General features: G+C 45.0%; 1 protein-coding gene across 1 annotated transcript; it reads right to left on the bottom strand.

The window, feature by feature from the left end:
• Positions 1-856: 856 nt before the first annotated feature.
• On the bottom strand, positions 857-26,583 carry LOC140483332 (filensin). The gene is made up of 8 exons (XM_072581527.1): positions 25,853-26,583; positions 17,962-18,022; positions 14,820-14,915; positions 13,686-13,775; positions 13,001-13,105; positions 8,133-8,362; positions 4,025-4,107; positions 857-2,424 (listed from the first exon to the last, which is right to left on the bottom strand). Exons 1-8 carry the CDS (start codon positions 26,164-26,166, stop codon positions 1,382-1,384), a joined length of 2,022 nt encoding a protein of 673 aa, XP_072437628.1. The 5' UTR covers positions 26,167-26,583; the 3' UTR covers positions 857-1,381.
• Between the last annotated feature and the right edge of the window lie 711 nt (positions 26,584-27,294).

Raw genomic sequence — 27,294 nt, 5'->3', positions numbered from 1 at the left:
GAGAATGGGGTTAGACATAGATAGAGACAGAGATCGATAGGTTCTTGTTTAATAAAGGAATCAAAGGTTATAGGGAGAAGGCAGGAGATTGGGTTTGAGAAACATATCCACCAGGAATGAATGGCAGAACAGACTTGCCGTTAGCAGAATGGCGTAATCCTGCTCCTATATCTCATGTTTTTATGGATACTGTCTTTGTTCCCCACCTAAATGGGAAAGAACTCCCCCTCCTAATTATTGTGCTCTCTTTCTGATTGGCTTGTCCACAGATATCATTCCACGCCCCCTGGGGTAGGTGGCATTAGAACCCAGTCCCAGTGCTCTGTGCTCACTACTAGCTTGTTATCACAACTAACTTGTTACATTTCCAACAGAGGTAACTTGTTGCTCTTGTTTAAATACAACTCCATTCCATGGTACATAAATCACTTCATTCTGACTAAACCAAGATGCACAATTAATGCTTCCTTGACTATGATACCCTGAAAATGAATAAAGCAAAAAATCATTCAAATGTATTTGAAAAACATCATAATTTTTGGGATTGCACTAATCATCCCAAAAGTATATTCCATATTAAAAAATATTACTCTTACTTTGAAGTCACTTAATTCAAATTACCCCTTCATTTGATTATAAATTATGCATGACAAACACTTGTGTTCTTAATTAACATTAATAGCTGAACCTACTGAATAATGAGAACTTTGATCATAAAATGACTACAGCAGTAGGTTTTATGTGAGCTCTGGTTTCAGAATACAAATTATTCAGCATTTATTTAAGAAAAACCTGAAAATTGCGACCATGGGCAATTTGAGCTGCTTTACAACACATGAATACTGCAAACAGTGGGTTGATAGTCTAAACCAGTTGGTTTTATTGCAGTTTTCTTTACAAAGCAAATTTGTTGATCAATTGGAAGACAATTCAATCAGAGTATATAAATCTAATTACATATTGATCTTGCTTAAAATGTTCTACTTATCCATTGTGCATTGTGTCAATAGGAGTTAAGCCCTTATTTAATTGTGACTAACAATACCCCAGTAAAATACTGTCAAGCTCTTCTTTTAGATTCTTGTTGTCAACTCTAATTCAACTTGATTGATGACATGAAGCAAAGCTTTTAGCTGAACTTATGCAGTGTGACCTGTACCTTCTCCATAAATCTGATACTTAAGCTTTCAAAAAGGCTCATTTATGAATAACACACACAAACTATTAAACGCTCATCTACAGTCTGACCCTGGCATTAATTAAATTCCCTGGAAGAAAATGATTTGCAGTTCACTGTCAGCACACACTGTGGTGAAACTTTAACTCTGAGATGCAAAATTACATTTGTAAATATTGTACACAAACGGTTGAGTCTTTAACCTCAGGATCTCTTTGCCTTCTGTTCCTGGCTTGTCTTTTCCACTGTGGTCTCTACAATGGTGGAGGTCTCTGAGTAACCCTCCAGCTTATTGTCTCTAAATGTCTCAACTGCTTCAGTCATTTCTATCTTCTCATAGTACCTATACTTCGGCTCCTCTGGGGTTCTCTGGTCAGGTGATCGTGGCTGGGTTGGAGTGATAATGGTTGCTCTATCTTTGTCATCTTTCTGCTGCTGTCCAGGAGGACCACCTCTTGATGCCAGGTTATCAGGACTGGTTGCATCTGACTGTGGTGTAGATGGACCACTGAAAGGTGTGGGTTTGTAATCGGAGGCTTGAGAAGGATCTGGCAGTGATGGGGTTGGGGGTAAAATTGATGCTGATATTATCGGTCTTTTCAGTTCTCCATTACCACCGGATTTTCCATCATCTGCCTTTTCATCCTCTTTTTCATCCTCACGGTCTTTGCCATTCTCTTTAGTGGAGTCAAAGTCTTTCTTGCCATCGCCATCTCCATTATATTTTAAAGGGGTGGGGAGGTCAGGCTGTGGTAGAGTGTCTATATCAGCAGGGAAAGGTTGGTCCTCAAACGTAACTATCACTTGACTCTTCGTAGGAACTGTTGTACAGAAGAAAGGGTCCATATAACTGGCTTCACCTGTGACTAACACATAGTGCCCTTTGGTATAGAACGTTGCTACAGGTGGTTCAGGTTTCTTATGTCTTCCCATTCTGTCCCGGACTATATTACACAGGGCGTTATAAAGCCGACTGATCTGTGCTCCATCTGGTACATCATCTGGTTTTGTGGCCTCTTCTCCCTCATCAGAATAAAACTCAACATCCTCATCTTCTTCCTCATCGTCCTTGGCACTGATTTTACGGTCTTCACTCACGTCAGAAGGTTTCTTTGCACATTCCTGTTCCGCTCCATTACTGCATTTGTCACCTGACGAAGTGACATCCTTTTTCTTTGATGCTTTTCTGGAGTGCACTATTTCACTGGCCTGAAGAGGTACACTGTATAGTGCAGCCACAGTGATATCTAACAAAAATAGAATGTCATTTTTTAAACTGACTTATTAGCTGAGAGTGCTGTCAACAAATCTTCAGTTAAATCTAAGCAAACTTAAAGCGAGCATATTGGTAGGACGACCATTACTGAATCAGTCAGGCACATATCTTTATCCTAAAATGGCATCAGTGAAAACCTTTACAATTCTTGTGATAGACCCTCTCCTATAACACATCAAGAGTTAGTCATGTCATAGCAGTGAGGAAAATACCTAACATTTTCTCAATATACATTTATATTCAACACTGGCACCCAGCAGCAGGGAACTGGAGGCATTTCAGGAGTTTTGAGAATCTATTTTGTTATAGAATTCACTGAAGAGTGACAGGTGTCTGTACTTACTTCCATGGAATCCCCACAGTGTGGAAACAGACCATTAAGTCACATAAGACCACACTGACCCTCCGAAGAGCATCCTACCCAGACCCATCTCCCTACTCTTTTCCCTGTAACCCTACACTTCCCATGGCTAACACACCTAACCTATATACCTCTGGACACTATGGGTAATTTAGCATGGCCAATCCACCCTAATCTGTATATCTTTGGACTGTGGGAGGAAACCAGAGCAACCAGACAATACTCATGCCATCACGGGGAGAACATGCAAACTCCACACAGGCAATTGCCCGAGGCTGGAATTGAACCCGGGTCTCTGGTTTTGTGAGGCAGCAATGCTAACCACTAAGCCACCATGCTGCCCCACTTGGTTGTCAACAGGGAGAGAGAAAAGGGCAAGACCAGGTTAGCATTATTTTCAATATCTGTTCCTGGGATAGGGTCTCCACTTCTACTCACGTTCCCCCTGTTCCCTCACCCCCACTCACAAACCCCAACCAGGTCAAGCTGGGCATGGCCAAAGGTGAAAAGTATCCTGTCCCCAGTACTTTCATAATGGAGGTCAAAACCTCTACCCCTCGTCTGATCCACTGCTTCCCCATCCTCCATCCTCAAGGAATATGTCGTAAAGTGTCAAGGATCTTTTTTTTTTAAGTTGCCCCTTTGCTGCCTGGTCATCCATGGTACCAGCAGCCCCTGCAAGCTCCCCTCCAAGTTACATGCCATTCTGACTTGGAACGTATCGTTGTTCCTTCAGTGTTCCTGGTTCAAAAGTCCTAGAATTCCCACTCTAACTGCACTACCTACAGCACACGGACTGCAGCGGCTCAAGAGGGCAGCTCATCCCCACCTTCTCAAGGACAATTAGGGGCAGGCAATAATTGCTAAAGCTAAAACACAAATTGCTGGAGAAACTCAGCAGGTCAGGCAGCATCTGTGGAGAGAAAGCAGAGTTCACAATTTGGGTCCATTGAATGTCCTTCAAAATTACAGTCAGGGATATCTATGCCATGTATATGAATGAAGAAATGTTTTTCCTCTTGCTGAATCTCTCAAAAGTCAAACCCGTTTATAAAATCATCTGAACATAATGGCTTTGAATTCTTTTCAAAGTGTTGAAAGCTGTATAATTCCAGATTCCGTCACCATCAGGATGAAACAAAAGTGACTGCAGGGTCTCCTGAGATATTAAAAACTTTAACTTTTGATTACATGTTAATTTGCATCTGACCTTTGCCCACAGGTGCGACCTCTATGTTGTCATAACGACTGCTCGCTGACATTGCGGTTGCCTTAGTTGGAGTGGGTTGTGATCTGAAAAGTGAGAATTATCAGATTAATGGTTGAATAAGAATTAATTATTGACAGGTCTCTTTAACATGCAGCAGGAGAGGTCTACGAAAATCATGTTCCATCAACTTCCTCAATAATTTGCAAACCCTCAGAGGGGTGACAGTGCCAGATAATTTTACTCCCTTACTGCCAATACCCAGTGCCCACAACCATTCAGTCTGCAAACACCTTGGGCTTTTTTCCACAATATTCCAGGTCTTATGCGTGGTGGCTGTTGTTACAATGTGTTCAGTTGCTGTTGTAGAAGAAGGGTTTTGGTCTCCTTTTCTGAGGAAGAATGCTCTTGCTCTCAAGGGACAGCAGCGAAAGTTTCCCAGGTTGATTCCAGGGATGGTGGGACTGAGGTATGAGGAGAGATTGACTCAGTTAGGATTGTTTTCACTGGAGCTCAGACAAGTGAGAGGGGGATCTCATAGAGACTTATAAAATTCAACAGGACTAGACAGGGTAGATGCAGGGAGGATAATCCCGGTGGTGGATGCACCCAGAACAAGGGGTCACAGTCAGGATTCAGGGTGGGCCATTTAGGATGGAGATATTTCTTCACCCAGAGAGTGGTGAGCCTGTGGAATTCAATACCCCAGGAAGTAGTTGATGCCAAAACATTGAATGTATTCAAGAGGTGGCCAAATGCAGAACTTGGGGCGAATGGGATCAAAGGTTATGGGGAGAAAGCAGGATTAGGCCACTGAGTTGGACAATCGGCCAGAGTGAGAATCTCCAACTATTGAGCTTGTTCTCTCAGCTCCATGTGTCAACTGAGTCAGAGCCTGCAACACGTAGCAGCCGAATGGGCCAAGTGTGTTTGGAAGGTCAAGCCATGGCTGAGTGGACAATCCCTGCAGAACTAATATTGCAAGGCAATGGGTAGCATTTTAATTAATGACCAAATGATTCCACTCTCACAGCTTGGGGTCAGTCCAGTGAAGAGGAAGGAGTCGATGTAAGATAAATAGGAGACTGTTACCTGAATGTGACTCCTGAAAATTTAAACCACACACATTCCTAGTGAGAGGAGCTCATGTTTCATTTTATATCAGAAATCTACCTAACAGACCTTGGAAGGTGTTATAGCTTTTTACAGGCTTCGTTATAAACTGTTTAACTATTCCTCAGAATTCTGTCACTGGTTTCTTAACTCACAACAAGAACCTTTCATCCATCACACCCTGTGCTGCTGACCCACACTGGGTTCTGATGTGGAGGTGCCAGTGTTGGACTGGGGTGGACAGAGGCAGAGGTCATACAACACCAGGTTATAGTCCAACAGGTTGATTTGAAATCACAAGCTTTCAGAGTGTTGCCCCTCGTCAGGTGCGGAGAGACACAGAGACACAGTCACTGGGTTCATATGCAGAGACATCAAGGGCAGAGAGATCAGAAGATCATACAACTGCAGGTGACCCAGAGCATTCAATGGTGTGTAAAGTGTTTATAAAGTCAATGCCAGTGCTGTGCTGTTATGACAATCAAGCAGAGCGATAGCAATATGCAAAAGGTGACATCTCAGGTCAGACACTGTATTGTGGGTGTGTGGCTTTGTTCAGAATCTGTCTCAAGAGTTTTAACCTGGAATCAGGCTGGTTTTATTCTGAAAGCTGGAATTTATAAGATGCTGACTGACTGTGACAACAAATTGTGTGTGTTTTGAACAAAATAGAATGCATCTGCAAATACATTGGGTTCCAGTTAAGCAATGTTTTGATATTAAAATTCTCTCAAATACCCTCCATGGCCAGGGTCATCTTAGTTCTGACTGGAAACCCTCCAAGATTTGTTTTCCCTTTTTATTCACAGGAAGTGGGTTTTCCTGGCTGGGCCCAGCATTTATTACCCATCCCTCGTTGGTCCTTGAGAAGGTGGGAGTGAGCTGCCTTCCTGAACCGCTATAGTCCATGTGCTGGAGGTAGACCCAGCATGATCTTAGGGAGGGAATTCCAGGATTTTGACCCAGCAACAGTGAAGAAATAGCAACATATTTCCAAGTCAGGATGAGGAGTGGCTTGGAGGGAATTTGCAGGGGGTGGTGTTCCCATATATCTGCTGCTCTTGCCCTTCTAGGTGGTTGAGATTACTGGTTTAGGATGTTCAAAGGAGCCTGGGTGAGATGTTGCAATGCATCTTGTAGATGGTGCACACTGCTGCCAATGTGTGCCAGGTTATGAGGACGTGAGGCTGTTTTCACTAAAGAGAAGGTTGAGAGGTGACTTAATTGAGACATATATGATAATGTCTTCTAGGAGAAAGTGAGGACTGCAGATGCTGGAGATCAGAGCTGAAAATGTGTTGCTGGAAAAGCGCAGCAGGTCAGGCAGCATCCAAGGAGCAGGAGAATTGACGTTTTGGGTGTGAGCCCTTCTTCAGGACGCTGAAGAAGGGCTCATGCCCGAAACGTCGATTCTCCTGCTCCTTGGATGCTGCCTGACCTGCTGCGCTTTTCCAGCAACACATTTTCAATACATATAAGATAATCACAGGGTTAGATAGGGTGGACAGTGAAAGCCTTTTTCCTTGGATGGTGACGGTGAGCATGAGGGGACATGGCTTTAAATTGAGGAGTGATAGATAAAGGACAGATGTCAGAGGTAGTTTCTTTACTCAGAGGGTAATAAAGGCATGGAACACTCTGCCTGCAACAGTAGGAGACTCGCCAACTTTAAGGGCCTTTAAATGGTCATTGGGCAGGATAAATAGGCTTCAGATTGGTTCCACAGATTGGCACAACATCAACGGCGAAAGGATGTGCATTGTGCTGTAATGTTCTATGTTCGATGCTGTGGAAGGTGCGAATGTAGAAGGTATGGGATGGAGTGCTAATCAAAACCTTACTCTTGTCCTTCTGGAAGGAGGCCTCTGTTCTCATCTAATTCTGGCCTGTTGGGTCTCCCTGAATGTCATCACTGCACCATTGAAGCCACGTTTGCAGTTACGTAGGACCTAATCTCTGGGCAAAAAAAAAAGCTGGACGAACTGTGAATGCTGGAAATCTGAATCAAAAACAGAAATTGCTGGAAAATCTCAGCCATTCTGGTGGCAACTATGGAGAGAATTAACTTTTCAGGTCCAGTGACCCTTCTTCTCTCTGGGACTCCCTTTCTAAATCTCTCTGCCTCACCATGTTCACTTCCTCCTTAAAGATTCCCCACTTAAAATCTATCTCAAGCACTTGGTGTTCTGACCTAATCTCTGCATAACTGGAGCAGTGCCATACTTTGTTCTACCATCTTCTTGTGAAGAACCTTGGGGCAATTTATCAATTAAAAATGCTATATAAATATAATTGGAGCTGACAAGCTATTTAACAATATCATGCAGACCCCTTACAAGGGATCATTCGACAGTATCTTCCCGCTTTTGATGAAAACAAAATTGATTAAACAGTTACATTTCACAGTAGAATAAAGTCTCCACTACTTCAGAAATAATCTCAAGAAGTTCATATGCAATGAAAACTAAGCATTATACATTGATGCTGTAAGGCAAAACTAATACCTGGATGTCTATTGTAATCACTATTCAATATACAGCAAATTCATTTATATCACAGGGGTCACAAAAGAGGCAAATATTAACTTAATTCTACATTTTGCTGATTTAAAACAAAAGAAGTTGGGTGGCTCAGTGGTTAGCACTGCTACCTAACAGCATCAGAGACCCAGGTTCGATTCCACCCTCGAGTCTGTGTGGACTTTGCACATTCTCCCTGTGTCTGCATGGGTTTCCTCCCACACAAAGATATGCAGGTTAGTTGAATTAGTAATGCTATATTGCCCCTGATGTGCAGGCTAGGTGGGTTAGCCACGGGAAAAATAGGGATTGGGTGGGATGAATGGCCTGTTTCCACACTGTAGGGATTCTAATCAGTCTTATTAAATGATAACACAGTTTCACTTTTTGGACCCCAAGATCCACTTTATAATGGATTCCTACTGTTAGGTAATTTTTTCTGGACAATTGTAAAGGTACTGAAAAGTCCCATTACGCACCTGGAATCTTCATTTGCTATAAATCTCTTGTAACTCTCCAGTTCATCATCCAGTGACTGCTGATACATGACAACACGTCGACACTCGTTGACACATTGTTCCAAATTCCTCTCAACTTCTCCCATCTTTTTCTTCAAGACCTCAATTTGCTCCCTGTGTGATTGCATCCGATCGAGCTCACTTCCATGCATGTTGGCAGTTGACTGCTCCACTGTTGTTGTCTTTTCATGCTAATGAGATTGAAGTAATATTAAGTATTTATCATCACATATGTGTAAAAATACAAGTTTGGAGCAGATGGGGGCCATTCGGCCCCTCGAGCCTGCTCCACCATTCAATAAGATCACATTGCGGCCTAAACTCTACTGTTTCTCCTACTCCTAAAAACGTTTAACTCCCCTGTTTGCCCAGAATCTATCAACCTCTAATTTAAAAATATTTGATGACCACTGCTCACTGAGGAAGAGAGTTACAAAGAATCACAATCCTGGGAGAGCAGAGACCTCTTCATCTCTGTCAGAACCAGAAAAAGGCTCCTGTTTTATTAAACAGTGCCTCCTAGTTCCAGTCTCTCACATATTCCCTCAGTATCAATCCCATCCAATCCCCTCAGGATCTTCTTACTTATTTTGTTAAGGTCACCTCTCATCCTTTTAAACTCCAATGAATGCAGGGTCAAGTCTTACCTCTTAAGATAACTGAGCACACACTCCCATCCCAGGAACCTGTGGTTTTTTACTTACCAGTCCAGCAGCAATGTACCTTAGGACCCGACCAGCTCATTCAAAAAAAATACTCCTTGGTTCTTTTTAAATCCTGTGGTAGTTCACCCGAAGGAAAATCAACCCATTGTTTCTTTGACGAGTCCATGAAATATCCTAATCCATCGCCAGAAACCAGTCATTGTGTGGCCCTAATCTCAGCTGTTCACAGCAAACAAGTTGCTCCCACAGGGAGCCTGATGTTGATCCACAAGAGCTAAAACCACGTAGCGCTGACCTTTACACGACCATAAAACAAACTCCAGGTGGCACTATCTGACAGAAGATGTATTTAATCTTTCATTGTCGAACAAAAGCAGAATTAAAGAGGTTCCTGCCCCTCTCATAATAATGAGAACTGGACTGGAGCCCACATTGTGGGATGCTGCTGCTGCCTGGTGGCCCAGAGATTGAAAGGACAGTTGCCAGTCGATACATTAATGCTGCCTGACCATCCAATTGCTAACACTCCACCCACAGGCGATAAGCTGATATAGTTCGCCAATGCCATTTTTAATAACTGCAATGCTTCTATGAAACAGTATGAAAACAATAATCATTTTAACAGTCTTTAGTAGGTCCTGAATCAGGAGTTACGTACACACGCAAAACAGACAAATAGAAGCTCTCAAGGTATTTGCAACAATGAGAAATTAGGTGGGATAAAGGCAATTTGAGATCATGCTGTATGGGTCCAATGTTGCACGATGCCATCTACTACAAAATTTGTCACAAAAGCAATTTGCATTTAGATAGTACCTTTAGCACAATAAAATGCTTCCAAATTAATTACCTCTAACACACAGAAGGGCAGCAGGTACATGGGAAAACACACCCCTACAAGTTCCACTCAAGGCATTCACCATCCAGACTTGGAAATATATCGCCGTTCTTTTATTGGCATTGGATCAAAATCTGGGAATTCCCTCCTAAGGGCATTGTGGGTCTACCTAGAGCACAGGGACTGCAGTGGTTCTAGAAGGCAGCTTACCCCCACCTTCTCAAAGTAGACAATTAGGAATAGACAATAAATGCTGGACCAGCCACTGTCCGTGTGGAGTTTGCACATACTCCCCATGTTTGCGTGGGTTTCCTCCGGGTGCTCCAGTTTCCTCCCACAATCCAAAAATGTGCAGATTAATTTGGATTGGCCACGGGAAATTGCCTATGGGTGTCCTGGGATGTGCAGGTTAGGTGGATCAGCCATGGGAAATGCAGGGTTACAGGGTTAGGGTAGGGGGCGGTGGATCTGGGTGAGATGATCTCAGAGGGATTGGTGTGGTCTCGATGGGCCGAATGGCCTGCTTCCGCACTGTAGGAATTCTATGATTCTAGGTATGGAGCCAGCAATGCCCACGTCCCATGAATGAATAAAAAGAAAATGAGAAGATTGTCCAACAGAATTTAACACCAAGTCACTGAGCTCCGAGGGACAGGTGACTTGATAACAAAGGTAGATTTTAAGAAGTGTCTTAAAGAAGGAAAGAGATAGGCTGAATCAGAGCGATATAGGGAATTAAAATCATGGGATTGTTCTTCCAAGCTGTTCTACCATTTAATAAAATCCTGGTTGATCCAGATGTACCTTAGCTCCACCCCTGACCTGTTCCACCTCCCTCCACCCACTCTCTAATGACCCACTGCCTTTACCTCTCTTGCCTATCGAAAATCTAACTCCCTCAGCCTTCAGTAGATTCTACAGCTTGAGGCCCTCAGGCCGTTGAAGACATGTACATTGATGGTGAAGAAATTGGAACTGGGGCAGCTCAAGAGGTGGGAATTAGCAGAGAGATTACAGAGGTTTGGCAGAGGCGGGTAGGCGGTGGTTGGATTGCAATGCGTAAAGGCTGGGCGTTAAAATCAGGAGGTCAGGGAGCACAGAGGGCACTGATGGTTAAATAGAACTGGCTATGAGCTAGGAAGGAGGCAGAAGCATTTCACTTGAACACAGGCTAAGGAGCAGAGCAGCAAATATCAAACCACCCTTCATTAACCTCTCCAGCCCCTCGCTGCCCCAGGCCAGTGGCACACAGTTAAACCACAGAAGCCCAACAAGTCCACACCGACCCTCCAAAGAGTAACCCACCCAGACCTATTCTCCTACCATATTACATTACCCCGACTAATACACCTAAGTAACATATCCCTGAACACTATTTGCAATTTCCCATGGCCAATTCACCCAACCTGCACATCTTTGGACTGTGGGAGGAAACCGGAGCATCCAGTGGAAACCCACACAGACACGGGGAGAATGTGCAAACACCACACAGACAGTCCGAAGGTGGAATCAAACCTGGGTCCCTGGCACTCATTCCTCTCTCATATTAATCTTTGCCCTCTAGATTGAACTCCCCACCCCGGGGAAGACATTGTCCCTCATGATTTTATAAACCTCTATAAGGTCACCTCTCAGCTTGTAATGGTCCAGGGAAAATAGCTTTTGCCCATTCAGCCTCTCCCTATAGCTCAAACCCTCCAACCCTGGCAACATCCTTGTAAATCAAACCAGGCTGTTCAGCGATGCCCTCATGATGTACATCCAGCAACCGTTCCAATGCCAGCCACATTTGTGTAGCACCTTTTATGACCTCAGGATCTGCTTCATCGGCCAATGAAACCTTTTGGGTCTGATGTCGCTGCTGTTTAATAGAGATTGGGTACCACAAGTTGGGAACTGGCACCTTTGCCAGGCAGGTGTGGCACCTGAGAGTTGGATGTGTGAACGTGCCCCAAAGCAGTGCCACAATTATCTCCAGGGTAAGCCTGCAATGGCCAGCACCTGAATGGACTCACACAGAAAGCTCCCAGTGCAACTCAATGGATTAAAAGTCTTGGACAGGTATCCTGCTCCTGTCTATGTTATTGGGAGTAATTGGGAATGTGAGGCTGAGCCATGATCTTATTGAACAGACTTGAGGGGTCGAATGGCCCACTCCCTCTCCTGTTTGCACTTGAATAGAGGTGAGAGTGTCCTTTAAATTCTCCACTTCTACGGCAAATTGGAGCCAAAGCTTTAACTTTATAAAACAATTTATAAACCTAAAGTTCCGGTGCCCAGTGTCCTTCAGATTCCAATTTTCCAACATTGTTACAATCTTGTTTTACTGCTTCTTGAACCTTTGATGATAGGATAACCTGGGTGTTACTTGTATTTCGCTGTTTTGGCCAACACCGCAGTTTGGCAGCTTTTTTAACAACTGCCTCACCATATCGCCTAGCAACATACCGCAGGTCTCTTTCAGAGTCAGCCTACCCTCATTCACTGCCAATCAAACCATTGTCTAATCCTTGGCATTTGCTAAGTGCGACATTTTATCTTTCATCTCTCTCCTTGCCTATTTGCAAAGAAAACAAATCCACTGGGACTTACTTCCGAGATTGTAACATTGAAAAAGTGGCTTAAAATCATGCAAGTGCTGTCTCAAAACTTATGTTCAGTCTGATGGAGCACTTGGATTCCCAAACTGTAACAAAAAAACCCCCATCAAAATGCCAGAAAGAAATACAAAGACGTCTCAAAGATGCTACAGTGATTAAGAGGGTGGAGCAGTTTCCTTTATGAAATTGCAGATTTTGAGGAGGTCCAACAGAGTTTGGTAAAATCCTGAATGGATCAGACAGAATAAATACTGAGAGAATGCTTCTACATATGACAGAATCCCAAACCCGGAGGTCTGAAGTTCAGGATAGTTGCTGTTAAATTCAATAGGGATAAAAGGTGGACTTGGAGATTGGTTAGAATGGGAGGGAGGGCTCACTAACACGGGACTTGATGGACGTAAGTGATTTGTTCCTGTAAAAGGACAAATCCATGAGAGTTAAAGAGATAGAAAGAAATATTGAGAGGTGGGGAGAAAGGAGGATTTCTATGTAAAATGCACTTCCTGAAATACTCTATTTGAATTCCATAACTCATATTATTTCAGCACGACCTCCAATGGTGAAAGGTCCAAGATGATGAGACACACTAAGAACTGACAGAGCAGAGACACGTGCACAACCACCTCAAAAGGAAGCTAGGCAGAACGTCGCAGGGTTCCCCTCAAGATGGTCAATTGATCTATCACCTAGGTTTCCTGGTCATGTTTTTATACACCAACTGACCTCATTCCCTTTCTGGCTCGGTAATGGACCGGGGTCACTCTCGCCGTTGTCTAACCGAGATACCTTTTCTGAGCCCTTGTCCACCACCAGCTCCTTCTCTTCTCCCTGTAAGAAGGACAAGAACAGACAAGAGGCTATAAATGTTCCCAAATGTGGCTTACCTCAAATTTAAAGTTTTAGAAATTCCAAAAAGAAGAAATGTATCTCCCTGATGTTGTAAGATTAACCCATTTCCGATATTTAACCACCTTTCCTTTGTTTTGATCGTCATAGGATCATAGAGTCATGCAGCACAGAAATTGACTCGTTGGTCCAACCAGTCTATGCTGAGCATAATCCCAAACTAAACTGCTCTCACCATGGGAAATGCAGGGTTACAGGAATAGTGTAGGTGGGGTGGGTCTGAGTGGGATGCTCTTCAGAGGTCAGTGTAAACTTGATGGGCTGAATGGTCTCTTTGCACACTGTAGGAATTCTATGATTCTATGAATCACTAACACCAATAAAGTGGCCTCATTCTAGTGGTTCAACCATTGCCGAGCACGGAGTCTTATGTGCACGATGTACAAGTGTTGGTCTAGTATATATGTACAGTACCTTGACTAAACCTCACTTGTTCTGTAACCTAGTGTACCCAGACTTAGACCACAACCTGGAGATCAACAACTTTCTGCATTTAGGTTACCTCCCAGCTTAACATGGTTGTAGGTTCACAGCTTATAGACTGCCGCACATCCCTCACAGCATTCAAGTAGTCCTGGATTTCTGTGAGATTCTGCAGAAACATGTCATAAAATCAAACAATGATCACTTTACATCATTTTCGATCAATAGCAACAGATACAGAGACTGATGAAACTCCTGACGATTAGATTCCATCACTGATATCACTCAAAGACACCCCTCAATGATATCCTGAGGTGGACCATGATTTAATTATACTTGCAACAATCTTAAGACTGTTATGAAGAAATTATTCAAGGAGCAAGTAAAAAGTAACCATTAATCTCGGGCAAGGACAAAGTAGTAGGAAAAACAGAAACTGCTGCTCTCAATGAAAGCTTCAAAGTTCTCTGTATGTCTGAAATTGGATCAATACTTTGCACAAACAAAAACAGAAATTGCTGGAAAAGCTCAGTAGGTCTGGCAGCATCAGTGGAAAGAAACCAGAGTCAACATTTTTGGTCCAGTGAATTGAATTGAATTAGCTTTATTGTCACACGTACTCAAATGTTTACAGTGAAAAGTTTATACATCGCCACTTTCAGCACCATCCTGATGAAGGGCTCTTGCCCGAAACATTGATTCTCCTGCTCTTCAGGTGCTGCCTGACCTGCTGTGCTTTTCCAGCACCACACGTTCCATTAAGGTACCTAGCTACAATCCTTTGGTACAGATTAGAGAAGTGAAGAAAAAAAGTTACATTACAGCAATACCCTTGGTCAGGACTGGATCTGAAACATGAACTCTGATTTCTGCTCAGAGGTGCTGTCAGACCCTGCTGAGCTTTCCCAGCCATTTGTGTTTTGGTTTCTGATTTCCAGCATCCGCCGTTCTTTGAAGTTTTATTAAATATTTTTGCACTTGTGCATTTCAAAGAGCTTTTATTAATTTATTTAAGCAGCTGTCCGGAAAACAATCACACATTCTGAAGCCTCAGACAAACACCACATCATTCAGTCTTTACAAAACTATGCACAGCTTTTATTAAAGTAAATTCCAGGACAAAGGGTGGCACAGGCTATTTATTATTGACAGGTGGGAATGACTCACTTAGCTCATCATTACACCGAATGGTTAAATAATTGACAGCACATACCTTCCTGTTTCTCTCTTTGGTGGAGTTTATATCTTCCTGGAGGAATTGCGTACGGATCTGCAATTCCAAATTCTTTAATAAAGCTTCATTTGCATTCTGAGGTGAAGAAGATGACATACAAATGAGATTTCCAAAACTCTCCCTTCTAATGATCAAGCTCTTGTACTGACTGACTGTAGGCTGCAATATCCTCTCTTAGCATGGGGAGAGCACCCTGCTGTCACACTTACAACCATACTCTACACCAAATAACTAGGCAGGGAAGGATACAACTGGACCCTAATTGGTACAAATTCCGTAAGCATTTATTTACAGAGATATATGACATAGGTATTCATTTCCAACATTGACCAGAAGTTCCAGTGGATTAGCTACAGGATATGCAGGGTTCAAGGGATAGGATTGGTGGGTCTGGGTGGAATGTTCTTTGGAGGGTCGGCGTGGACTCAATGGGCTGAATGGTCTGCTTCCGTACTATAGGGATTCCGTGATTCTATACAAGTAGTTCCCTGGTTATGAATGGGTCTGTTCGTTTACAGGTCAGTTTGTACTATTTGATCAAACAGGGTCTCCGCTAATTCCACTTGAACTTTCTTATCTGTACTTTCTGATCTCTCTCTCTGTTCCAACTGGTGACTCTGTGACCTTGTTATCACGCAGTCGGGAAAAACCCCAGGATATGTGTCCTGCAATAGTTCAGTTGCCTGGCTTTTCAACCACAGCAATTCAGGCAGCATCCAAGTAGCTTCAAAATCGACGTTTTGGGCAAAAGCCCTTCCTAATGAAGGGCTTTTGCCCGAAATGTCGATTTCGAAGCTACTTGGACGCTGCCTGAACTGCTGTGCTCTTCCAGCACCACTAATCCAGAATCTGGTTTCCAGCATCTGCAGTCATTGTTTTTACCTCATGGCTTTTCAACCACAGGAGGCAGCACTCCCACCTGTGAACCAGCTATGTAGGACAGTATAAAGTAGCCATTCATGTGTCAGACCTTTAACATCACACCCCTGTTTGTGTTCTCCTTCATAAATACAGGCCAGTCTGCTATAATGCGTATTGTGTTACTGCAAATCTGCTATAACACAACTCACGAAATGGGGACACTGTTTCTAAAGGACACATTTTTAAAGAGTCTATTGGTCATAACTCGATTCTGGCCCCATTAGTTTAAATGGTGCTGCTATTATGCCTATTCATATACCCAATAGATGTCTTTTAATTGTTGTAATTCTACCAGCCTCCACCACTTCCTCTGGCAGCTCATTCCATACACACACCACCCTCTGCATGAAAAAGTTGCCCCATAGGTTGCTTTTAAATCTGTCCCCTCTCAATTTAAACCTATGCGCTCTAGTTTTGGACTCCCCTAACCAGGGAAAAGACTTTGTCTACTCACCCTATTCATGCCCCTCTTGATTTTATAAATTTCTATAAGGTTATCCCTCAGCCTCTGATGCTCCAGGGAAAAGCCTATTCAGTCTCTCCAGTTTACGCCACTACTTCAATGAAATTAAAACCTTATTTAATACACAATTAACAACTACACAGGGTATCAGCACCATGAAGACATTTGGTGCTAATACAACTGGCTGTTTCATGACCTGTCCTGACCTCCTTCCTACCCCAATGATGTTAGTAGTACCCATCTATTCCTAGCCCACCAAACAATCAACACTGGCTCACTCCAGCTACCCAATATTCTTCCCAACTCACCACTGCACCATGTCCTACACTCACTCACTGACACATCAGTGGAGTCATCATTCTCATCTCCTGAGCCCCAGTCAGTACTGCACCTTGTTTGGGAAGTATCTGATTTACACACCTTCACTCACACACCCTCTGGAGAATAGCAGGGAGGTGGTGGGAAGATCCACAAGCTGACCAACCTGCTGAACTGCGTTATGGACACTTCTGCCATAAGACAGAATTCCTGATGGACCCATAAACTCAGAACGCCTAGCCCAGAAATACTATCTATTGCTTTGTAAGAGGTCCACAGTGGCACCTGCAAAGGTGGGAAAGGGTGATCTACTCACTTTCCTTCAGCTTAATCTTAGATAAGTTACATTTGCAGGCCCAGGGCATTAAAGATATGGAATCGAGGTGGGTGATTAGAGATGCCATATACATAAACCATAATTTCACTGAGTATCTGAATGAGTTCAAGGGGCTGAATGGTCTCCACCTGTGAGTGGAATGGTGGCTCAGTGGTTAGCACTGCTGCCTCTTGGCACTAGGAACCCAGATTCAATTCCATCCTTGGGCAGCTGGCTGTGTAGAGTTTGCATATTCTCCCTGTATCTGCATGGGTTTCCTCCCATAGCTCAAAGATGTACAGATTAGGGTGGATTGACCATGGTAAATTGCCCCACAGTCTCCAGGGATGTGCAAGCTAGGTGGTTTAGCAATGGGGAATGCAAGGCCAGCGGGGAGGAATCAGGCCGCTTTGTGGAGGGTCAGTGTGGACTTGAAGGGCCGAATTGCCTGCTTTTACGCTGTAGGGATTCTATGGTAAGACTTTGGAAATGGATGAACTTAATGTTCACTTTGGAAAATTTAAGATTTGGAATGTCATTCACAGCTAACAAAAGCAACACGTGATATTCCTAAGACCTCAAGTTGAGGACATGAGATAAAAGAGAGACATGATGACAAGGAAACCAAAGTGAAGCCTTAGGACTTTTGTTTATTTCATTCTTACACCACCCAAGAATTGTGACTTCAATTAAGTTAACTGTTTTTATCTGGGTTTTGTTCGTACAATGATATTAACATTTGTTTCCAGTACAAAGCCCAATTTTAACTCATTCAAAACCCATTCCTTTATGGAGTAGTAAAACTGGGAGCTGAGCAAATTCGGAAATGTGTTGTTGTGAGGTATTCGATAATCAACGGTGTTGGCGGGACATCTAAAGAGCCACGACACGACCACAAGCCTCAATCTTTTGACCTGTTCTCCCCTGGGATGCTGTGCAATTGATAAGCACTTGGAATGTCATTACAGTCAAGGCTATGGGCCAAGTGTGGGAAGTGGGATTAGCGTGGATAGTTCTGGGTGGACTTGATGGGCCGAAGGGCCTTTTCTGTACTGTGTGACTCTTTGACAATGACTGTGAATATTCAATGGTAAGCATCTCACCTTATTCAGGTTTTCAAAGGTGTCCTGAAGTTGTTGGTTGTTCTCGTATTCTGCTCTATGTCTGAAAGCAAGACAAGCAAAATGAATAGACAATAGACAATAGGTGCAGGAGTAGGCCATTCGACCCTTCGAGCCTGCACCACCATTCATTATGATCATGGCTGATCATCCACAATCAGTATCCTGCTCCTGCCTTATTTCCATAACCTTTGATTCCACTATCTTTAAGAGCTCTACCCAACTCTTTCTTGAAAGTATCCAGAGAATTGGCCTGCACTGCCCTCTGGGGCAGAGCATTCCATACACCCACTACTCTCTGGGTGAAGAAGTTTCTCCTCAACTCTGTTCTAAATGGCCTACCCCTTATTTTTAAGCTGTGTCCTCTGGTTCTGGACTCACCCATCAGCGGAAATGTGCTTCCTGCCTCCAGAGTTTCCAATCCTTTAACAATCTAATACTTCTCAATCAGATCCCATCTCAGCCTTCAAAACTCAGGTGTATACAAGCCCAGCCGCTCCAATCTTTCAACATATGATAGTCCCACCATTCCGGGAATTGACCTTGTGAACCTACGCTGCAATCCCTCAATAACCAGAATGTCCTTCCTCTAATTTGGAGACCAAAACTGCACACAATACTCCAGGTGCGGAGAAATTTATTTCTACTCACAAAAACTGAAAGAACTGTGGATGCTGGAAATCAGAAACACAAACAGAAACTGCTGGAAAAGCTCAGCAGGTCTGGCAGTGGGGAGAAATTAGAGTTAACATTTCGGGCACAGTGACCCTTCCTCAGAACTTTCCCAGCAATTTCTGATGTTATTTTCTAAGCCTTTTCCAAAGTTGCCCGGTCAAAACCAAGGTCCAGCAATAATACACAAACATAAGTAAAAATCAGCATCACTTAAAGTCATTCCGCACTCCCTTACCAGACTAATTTCCACAAATGTTATTTTGATTCATTTGCAGGTTGTGTCACTGTGGGTGTCACTGGTCAGACCAATCTTTATCATTTATTGCCCATCCCTAATTGCCCCCTGAGAAAGTGGTGTTGAGCTGTCTCCTTGAACCACTGCACTCCACGCGGTACAGGAACACCTAAAGAACACCTAAAATGTTGTTGGGAAGAGAATTCCAGGATTTTGACCCAGTGATAGTGAAGGAATGGCGATATATTCCCAAGTCAGGGTGGTGAGTGGCTTGGAGGGGAACTTGCAGAGGGTGGTGTTCCCATGTATCTGCTGTCCCTGTTCTTCTGGATGGTAGCGGCCATGGGTTTGGAAGGTGCTGTCTGAGGATCTTTGATGAGCTTCTCTTTCATCTCCTCCTCAAGTGGTGTTCTTTTAGTGCATCATTCTTTTTGGTTTTATGTGATCGGGGCCATTTATTGGTAAAAGCAACATAAATGGCAGCTTGTGCTGAGAAAGAGGTTACTGTATCAGGAAGGACTGAATAAACTGAGGCTTCTTTCTCTCAAAAGAACCCTGAGGATCGACCTGTTCTTAGGACTGTGAAAGGTTCCGAGAGTGTTGACATAGAGCCACTTTCAGTTTAGACCAGAACTTGTTGCAAAAAGTACAGAAAGTCAGTGAGAACTCCAGTAAGGAAAGGGAACTTGTGTGGCTTAATTACAACATGGCGTAGTTGGGCCGAATGGCCTGTTTTTGTGCTGGAAATTCTACATGTGTAAGATTGCAGGTAAGCTGGCATAGAGCCATTTGCACTTTAGTGCAGAACTTGTTGCAAAAGGTACAGAAAATCAGGGAAAGGAGCTTGTGTGGCTCAATGTAGCATGGAGTAGTTGGGCTGAATGGCCTGTTTCTGTTTTGGGAAGAATGCGGGTACGTTCTGCTGGTTGTACTGAGGCAGCACGATGTAGTGATGCTGCTACAATGCAATTGGCATTTTTCCAGAAGGAAGAACAATTATCAAAACAGAAGCTATATGCTCAGTACTCTGTATCCAGGAAGATGAGAGACTAGATCTTATGTGGATCTATAAATACTGCTTTAAACAGACAGGAAGTTAAACCAAAAACTAGTGAGGGATTGCATTTGAGAAAGTGACTGAAATATTTATATCTGCAACCAAATGACAACTCCTTCTGCTCAGACCCCTCCTACTTTTCACTGAATCCCAGCATCATTTTGTCCCCTCCTTTTCCTTCTTAAATCTCTCTGCCTCACTTTCTCTCCTGCTTATTAGGATGCATTCTCTTAGGCTCCCTGCTCCAATATCTCCCACGGTGCTTCGGCCTCCTGTTTTGTATGGTGATGGTCTTGTGAATTACCTTGCCTTGTTTTTGTGTTGGATGTCAAAGGAGCTATATAAATGCATGTAGTTGCATATTAAGGAGCTATATAAATACACATAGTTGCATGTTAAAGGAGCTATATAAATGCATGTAGTTGCATATTAAGGAGCTATATAAATACATAGTTGCATGTTAAAGGAGCTATATAAATGCACATAGTTGCATATTAAAGGAGCTACGTAAATGCACATAGTTATATGTTAAAGGAGCTATGTAAATGCACATAGTTATATGTTAAAGGAGTTATATAAATGCAAGTAGTTGCATGTTATTATTACTAGATAATGCATGTAGTTGCATGTTAAAGGAGATACATAAATGCACATTGTTGCATGTTAAAGGAGCTATATAAATGTATGTAGCTGCATATAAAAGGAGATATATAAATGCACATTGTTGCATGTTAAAGGAGCTTCATAAATGCTGGTAGTTTTGTTAGCTGTCCTTCCCCATCGAGAGTGCACTGTGATGATCCACTCTGTTGATTATAAGTTGCTCTTGATCTCTGTATCCATGCTGCGATATTGGGTAGAGTCTATCCCCAGGATGGCACTCACACTTACAGCTGACATCAAACCATTTGGGGCCTGATGGCAATAACTCCATTTGGCTCATAATCCAGAGGCCAGGGCTAATTCTCACCCAGCAACTGGGCAGAATTAAGATTCATTTTATAAAGTCCAGAATTGAAAGCTGGTCATCAATTGTTGTATAAACCCATTCAGTTCACTACTGCCCTTGAGGGAAGGAAATCTGCCGTCCTTACCCGGTCTGGGCTACATGTGACTCCAGACCTACAGCAACAGGGTTGACTCCTAACTGCCCTCTGAAATGGCCAAGCGAGCCTCTCGAGGGCAATTAGGGATGGATGACAAATACTGGCCTGCTCAGTGACACCCACATCTCCTGAGGAGCAAGGAGCAAGTGAAAGTGATACATCGAGGACCCCTGGTGGTGGACCATAGCTGAAGCTCATCTGTCCTGGCCAAGTTGTTTATTTCTGATCTCACTGTCCTTTATAACATTTCCGATTAACCGCCTGTTAATGATTACACTAGTTTAACCGATAGAATTAAAAGGATAACATGAAATTGTAGCAGTTGCTAAGGAGACAATGTCTTTCAGCCGTGAACGATTCCCAGTCATCGGGGATTCAATTGAAATTACATCGGAATCACAATCTCGGCCTTTAATTACACCAACATTCCCTCTTAAATCCCACAATGGATCCTGGCCCAGAGAATTGCTGGAGAAACTCAGCAGGTCTGGCAGCATCTGTGGAGAGAGAATGAGTAAGGAACGGGTTTAGGGTCTGGTGTGGGGAGGTGTTGGTGAGTGCATTGGGGGCTGGGGTTTTAGGATGTTGGGGATAGGGCAAGGTGTTGGTGGTTGGGTGATGGGGTAGTGTTTTGGGGTGTGGGGGATGGGGGAATGGTAGTGGGGGTTGGTGGTAGGGGAGTGGGATGCTAGTGGGTGGGTGATGGGGTGGGGTTTTTGGGGTGTTGGGGAAAGGGCAAGATGTTGGCAGGTGGGTAATGGAGTGGGGTTTTGGGGTGTTGGGGATGGGGTGGGTGTTGGTGGGTGAGTCATGGGATGGGGTTTTGGGGTGTGGGGGATGGGTTGGGTGTTGGTGATGGGAGTGGGGTGTTGGTGGGTGGGTGATGGGGTGGGGTTTTGGGGTGTTGGGGATGGGGGAATGGCAGTGGGGGTTGTTGATGGGGTGGGGTGTTGGTGGGTGGGTGGGTGATAGGGTGGGGTTTTGGGGTATGGGGATTGGTGGTGGGGGTTGGGGGATGTTGGCGGGTGAGTGATGGGGTGGGGTTCTGGGGTGTGGGGGATGGGGGAATGGCAGTGGGGGTTGGGGTTGGGGGTGTTGGCGGGTGGGTGATTGGGTGTGGTTTTGGGGTTTGGGGGATGGGGGGATGGCGGTGAGGGTTGGGTTGGGGGGTTGGTGGGTGGGTGGGTGATGGGGTGGGGTTTTGGGGTGTGGGGGATGGGTGATGGGGGATGGCAGTGGGGGTTGGTGATGGGGGTGGGGTGTTGGTGGGTGGTTGGGTGATAGGGTGGGGCTTTGGGGTGTGGGGTTTTGGGGTGTGGCGGTGGGGGTTGGGGTTGGGGGGTGTTGGCGGGTGGATGATAGGTGGGGTTTTGGGATGTGGGGGATGGGGGATGGCAGTGGGGTTGGGATTGGGGATGTTGGATGGGTGGGTGATAGGGGTGGGGTTTTCTGGTGTGGGGAGGGTTGGGTGTTGGTGATGGAGGTGTGGTGTTGGTGGGTGGGTGATGGGGTGGGGTTTTGGGATGTGGGGGATGGGGGATGGCAGTGGGGGTTGGTGATGGGGGTGGGGTGTTGGTGGGTGGGTGATGGGGTGGGGTTTTGGGATGTGGGGGATGGGGGATGGCAGTGGGGGTTGGTGATGGGGGTGGGGTGTTGGTGGGTGGGTGGGTGATGGGGTGGGGTTTGGGGTGTGGGGGTTGGGGGTTGGGAGTGGGGTTGGGGGAGTGACACAATGTCCAGCCGTGCTGGCTGTGCGGAGGTCAGTATTTAAATCACCAGCCGCCTCTAAACCAAGATGGAGTGTGAAAGCTGGTGGCTGCAGATTGGACCCAACAGGGAATTTGGGGAATCTTTGGAATTGCCCGAGTACCGATTTGGATCGAGGTCATGGTTGGGAGAGGTCCACTTCCTTTGCCATGATTAAAAGTAGGCACGAAGGACAAGGCGCATAAACTCCTGACTATCGAAAAGGATATTGGATGATTATTTGGATGGAAATGGTATGCAGGGAAACAGGGCAATGGCAGGAGACTGGCACAAGGGAACAGAACTGGCATTGCCATGATTGGCTGAATGGCCACCTTTTGTGCAACAACAGTTCTGTAATTCATTGGATCTGTCATCCAGATGGATGTATTGTCAATATATCAGAAACACCCGCCAAAGGCAGCAGTCAAAGCATTTAAAAGTGCTGTCCTTTAAACCTTTGAAAACACTGGAGTAGGCCAACACAGTGGCTTAGTGGTTAGCACTGCTGCCTCACAGCGCCAGCGACCTGAGTTCAATTCCACCCTCTGGCAACTGTCGCTGTTGAGTTTGTGCATTCTGTGTGCTCTGGTTTCTTCCCACAGTCCAAGGATGTACAGGTTAGGTGGATTGGCCATGCTAAGTTGCTCACAGTGTCCAGGGATGTACAGGATAGGTGGGTTAGCCATGGGAAATGCAGGGTTACAGGGATAGGGTGGATCTGGGTGGGATGCTCTTCAAAGGGTCATAATTGGCTGAATGTTCTCCTTTCACACTGTAGGGATTCTATGGTTCAATGCTAACTAAGCATGATTGCTTGTTGCTTCACTAAGTGTATTGTGAAGCATTCCTGGATTTGTGCAGTATGGCTGATTTCACAACCATGCATTGTCACAATCAGTTGCCTTCCATCTCACAGATTAGCCAGCAGCAATTGGATTCAGACTTTGTGATATGAGGCTATAAATGATATGGCTTGCTGTAGGTGAATGAAACGATTGTTGTGAGGTTTTCTCTTGTTGGAGGGGTGCAAATGCAAACATAGGTTTTTTTTTTCTCAATACCATAACGTCTGCAACATACACACAGAACTTTACTTTAAGGTGCTCAAGTCTCGCCCATCTTTGCTAGGGTCCTGAGGTCTCATGGTGGAGTCTGGGTGAGTTGGCTGTTAGATATAAGGGCAAAGGATAGTGGGTGGAGGGCATGAGCTGGTGTGAGTGAAGACTAAAGTGGCATGTGGGCAACATAGGACGATGGAGGTGGGTAAAGGGGCATGGCTTGATATAGGGGAGAGTGGCGGCACAGAAGGTGGGTGGAGACGATGCATTGTTGAGGGTGAAGTATGGTGATCTTTCATATTTTATTCCTAAACGTTGACGTAGCACTGGGTTTGGGACCAGCCATTTCCCTGCAGCTCACCATCGACTAGATTGAGGTCTGGGAGGGGGGAACCTTCCTGGCCCTTACCCAAGGGGTGAAACTCTACCTCAGGGGGAGATACACAACTGGGAAAGAGGCAGAGGAAAGACAGAGGAGGAATGTGAATGAGTGGGATCAGATGGTGAGAGAGGGAGGGATATCCAGAGGCAAGAAAGGAAATCATTTCAAATTGTTCGTGGGACCAACAAGCTCAAAGCTGAGTGGCACTGTCAAGGTTCCAATGCTATTTGACTGCTGGAGGCTTCACCCTTAAATTAAAGCCACTCCCACCACGATGCCCATATGATCTGACTAGAAAATGGGTGCACGTCCATCCGATTTCAAGTGCCTGCCTTCTGCCTGTGCTGTTAATTCCTTCTAATCAAATCATTCCATTATTGTACAAGGTTCACAATTAGTGAGAATCACACTTCTGAGCAACGTTACAGGTTATGAAATAAAAGGACAGTCACAACGTGGAAACCAAGCTGATCACACAGTCGGAAACAGAGAGTCACGGGCAATGGATATGTTTGGGACCACAGGAAGGTTTGTTGTGTGGTTGCTGGAGGTGGTTTGGGTATCGGGACCTGTGCTTTTCCTGATTCACATTAATGACCTGGATCTTGCTGTGCAGGAGACAGCTTCACATTCTGCAGATGACACGAAGCTTGGAAGAATTGTGAACTGCGAGGGGGACAGTGTGGAACTCCCCAGGGATTTTGACAGGTCGAGGGAGGTAAATCAGATTGCGTGGGGAGAAGTGTAAGGTGAAGCGTTTTGGTCAGAAAAACATTGAAAGACAAAATAACATGGGGCAACGATTCTAAAGTGGGTGCAGGAGCAGAGGAAGCTGGAGGTGTATGGATACAGATCACTGAAGACAGGAGGGCAGCAGGAGAGAACAGTTAATAAAACACTCACTGTCCTCAGCTTTATTAATAGGGGGCATAGGGTACAAGCGCAAGGAGGTGATGCTGAACTTGTGCAAGGTCGAGGTTAGACCTCAGCTGGATTATTGTGGATGGTTGTGGGCACCACACTATAGGGGAGATGTCAATGTATTGGAGCGAGTGCAGAGCGATTTACATGAAAGCTTCCAGGAATGAGAAACTTCAGTGACGGAGGGAGATTGAGGAAGTTGGGATGGTTCTCCCTGGACACGAGAAGGCTGAGAGGAGATTAGATAGAGGTTTTCAAAATCATAAGGGGGCTGGACGGAGTCGATGGGAGAAACTGTTCCCATTTGTAAAAGGAACAAGAAAAAGAAGAAGTCGATTTAAAGGGATTGGGGTTAGGGTGATATGAGAAAAATCTTTTTCACCCAGAGAGTAGGAACACATTGCCCAGAAATGTGATGGAGGCCGGTTGAATTGAGACATTCAAGAAGGGCATTGGATGACTATTCGGATAGAAATAGCATGCAGGGATATGGGGCAAAGGGAGGAGATTGGCACGGGGGATAGAACAGATGCAGGCAGTGTGGGCTGAATGGCCTCCTTCTGCACTGTAACAATTCCCTGATTCTAAGAATAACTTTGAAGGTCTTACTCACTGCTCAGTACATTCACCACTGAGGGTCAACAGGCAAAGTAGCAGTGTGAGTGAGTGAAGGACAGAAAGACACCTTACTTGGTGTGGAATCGCTCCAAGAGTTGCTGCATTTCCTTTAGCTCCTTCTCTAGGATGTTCAGGTCCCTGAGCAGCTGCCACAGGCTCTGCTGCTGCTGCCCGATCTGTTCAGTGAAGACTCCCTCCAGAGTTGAAAGCTCCTCGATCTGCTGCAGGCTCTCCAGCTGTTTCTCCAGCGTGACACTGCTCCTCTCCAGGACCCGGGCACGCAGCATGTAGCGGTGAAACTGCTCCGTAAACCTCTGGAAATTCCCCAGCTCCTCACTCCCCTCGCTCTCCCTCCCCAGTCCATGCAGGGGGCTCATTCCAGACATCCCAGCACTGTGACAGGGAAACGGCTTTCTCAGTAAACTCCCTTGGAAAAAGAATGCTTCACGTCACAGGAGAGAGAATTGTGTACCTCCCCTAGACTAGGTAATCTACCCAAGACTGGGTAACCTCCCTTAGACTGGGTAATCTCCCCGAGACTTGGTAACCTTCCCAAGTCTGGGTAACCTCCCCTAGACTGGGTGACCTCTCCTAGACTGGGTAATCCCCTCTAGACTGGGTAACCTCCCCGAGACTGGGAAACCTCCCTGAGGGTGACTTGCCCTAGACTGGGTGACCTCTCCTAGACTGACTAATCTCCCCGAGACTGGGTAATCTCCCCTAGAGCAGACAGTGTGCCCCAGACTGGGCTGCATATCCCTACTGCACAGCACCCCTCACAGTATATGAAGGGCTGGAAAATACCTTCCAATGAGAATAAATTGAGTTCAGAACAACACAGAATTCCACACAATGTCCATTTGCTTGTTATTGTCTTCACTTTGAGCATTTTACAGCGACATTGTCAGTGCATTAATTCTGCCTGGTCAGACCCTTTGACAATCGGTGATGCTCCATAACGATTTGTGTAGAATATTCCAGGGCACACACACAGAGTCAGCTCAAACAGCTCAAACTTGCAAACGGCGCTTAATCTGTTTGTTTCCAACACAGTTGCTGACACAGCACCTCGTGCTGACATTTCAGAAGCAAATTTCTGTAAACATGGGATCAACTGAATCATTGTCCCGTGCTCTGGGGGAGGAGGCTGGGTGGGTGAACAGGAAATATTCATGTGACAGGTTGGTGTCAAAGGGGCTCAGACGAGGGGGAGAACACTGGGAGGGGGGGAGATGATCAAAGGTCAAATGGCACGAGACCTTAAGGTGTGGCGTTCCAAGGTCTCTCATTCAGCCTTTTTGCATGTTCCTGATTCCCATTGCTCCATCGTTGGTGACCATGCTGCACATTCCCAAATTCATATCGTTCCACCGTTGGTGGCCGTGCTGCACATTCCCAAATTCCCATCGTTCCCCCGTTGGTGACCATGCTGCACATTCCCAAATTCCCATCGCTCCGTCATTGGTGACCATGCTGCACATTCTCAAATTCCCATCGTTCCACCGTTGGTGACC

This window comes from Chiloscyllium punctatum, chromosome 11 (assembly GCF_047496795.1).
Source record: "Chiloscyllium punctatum isolate Juve2018m chromosome 11, sChiPun1.3, whole genome shotgun sequence".
Lineage (NCBI taxonomy): Eukaryota > Metazoa > Chordata > Chondrichthyes > Orectolobiformes > Hemiscylliidae > Chiloscyllium > Chiloscyllium punctatum.
This window is presented reverse-complemented; position numbering and strand designations above follow the sequence as displayed.

What these genes read in the sequence shown, in the direction of transcription:
- LOC140483332 (XM_072581527.1), bottom strand. Translation starts at nt 26,166, where the DNA reads ATGTCTGGAATGAGCCCCCTGCATGGACTGGGGAGGGAGAGCGAGGGG. An exon ending in CCAAAGAGAGAAACAGGAAG is followed by an intron (nt 13,776 to 14,819) that starts GTATGTGCTGTC and finishes ATGTTTCTGCAG; the next exon opens with AATCTCACAGAAATCCAGGA. An exon ending in CGAGCCAGAAAGGGAATGAG is followed by an intron (nt 8,363 to 13,000) that starts GTCAGTTGGTGT and finishes CAATCTCATTAG; the next exon opens with CATGAAAAGACAACAACAGT.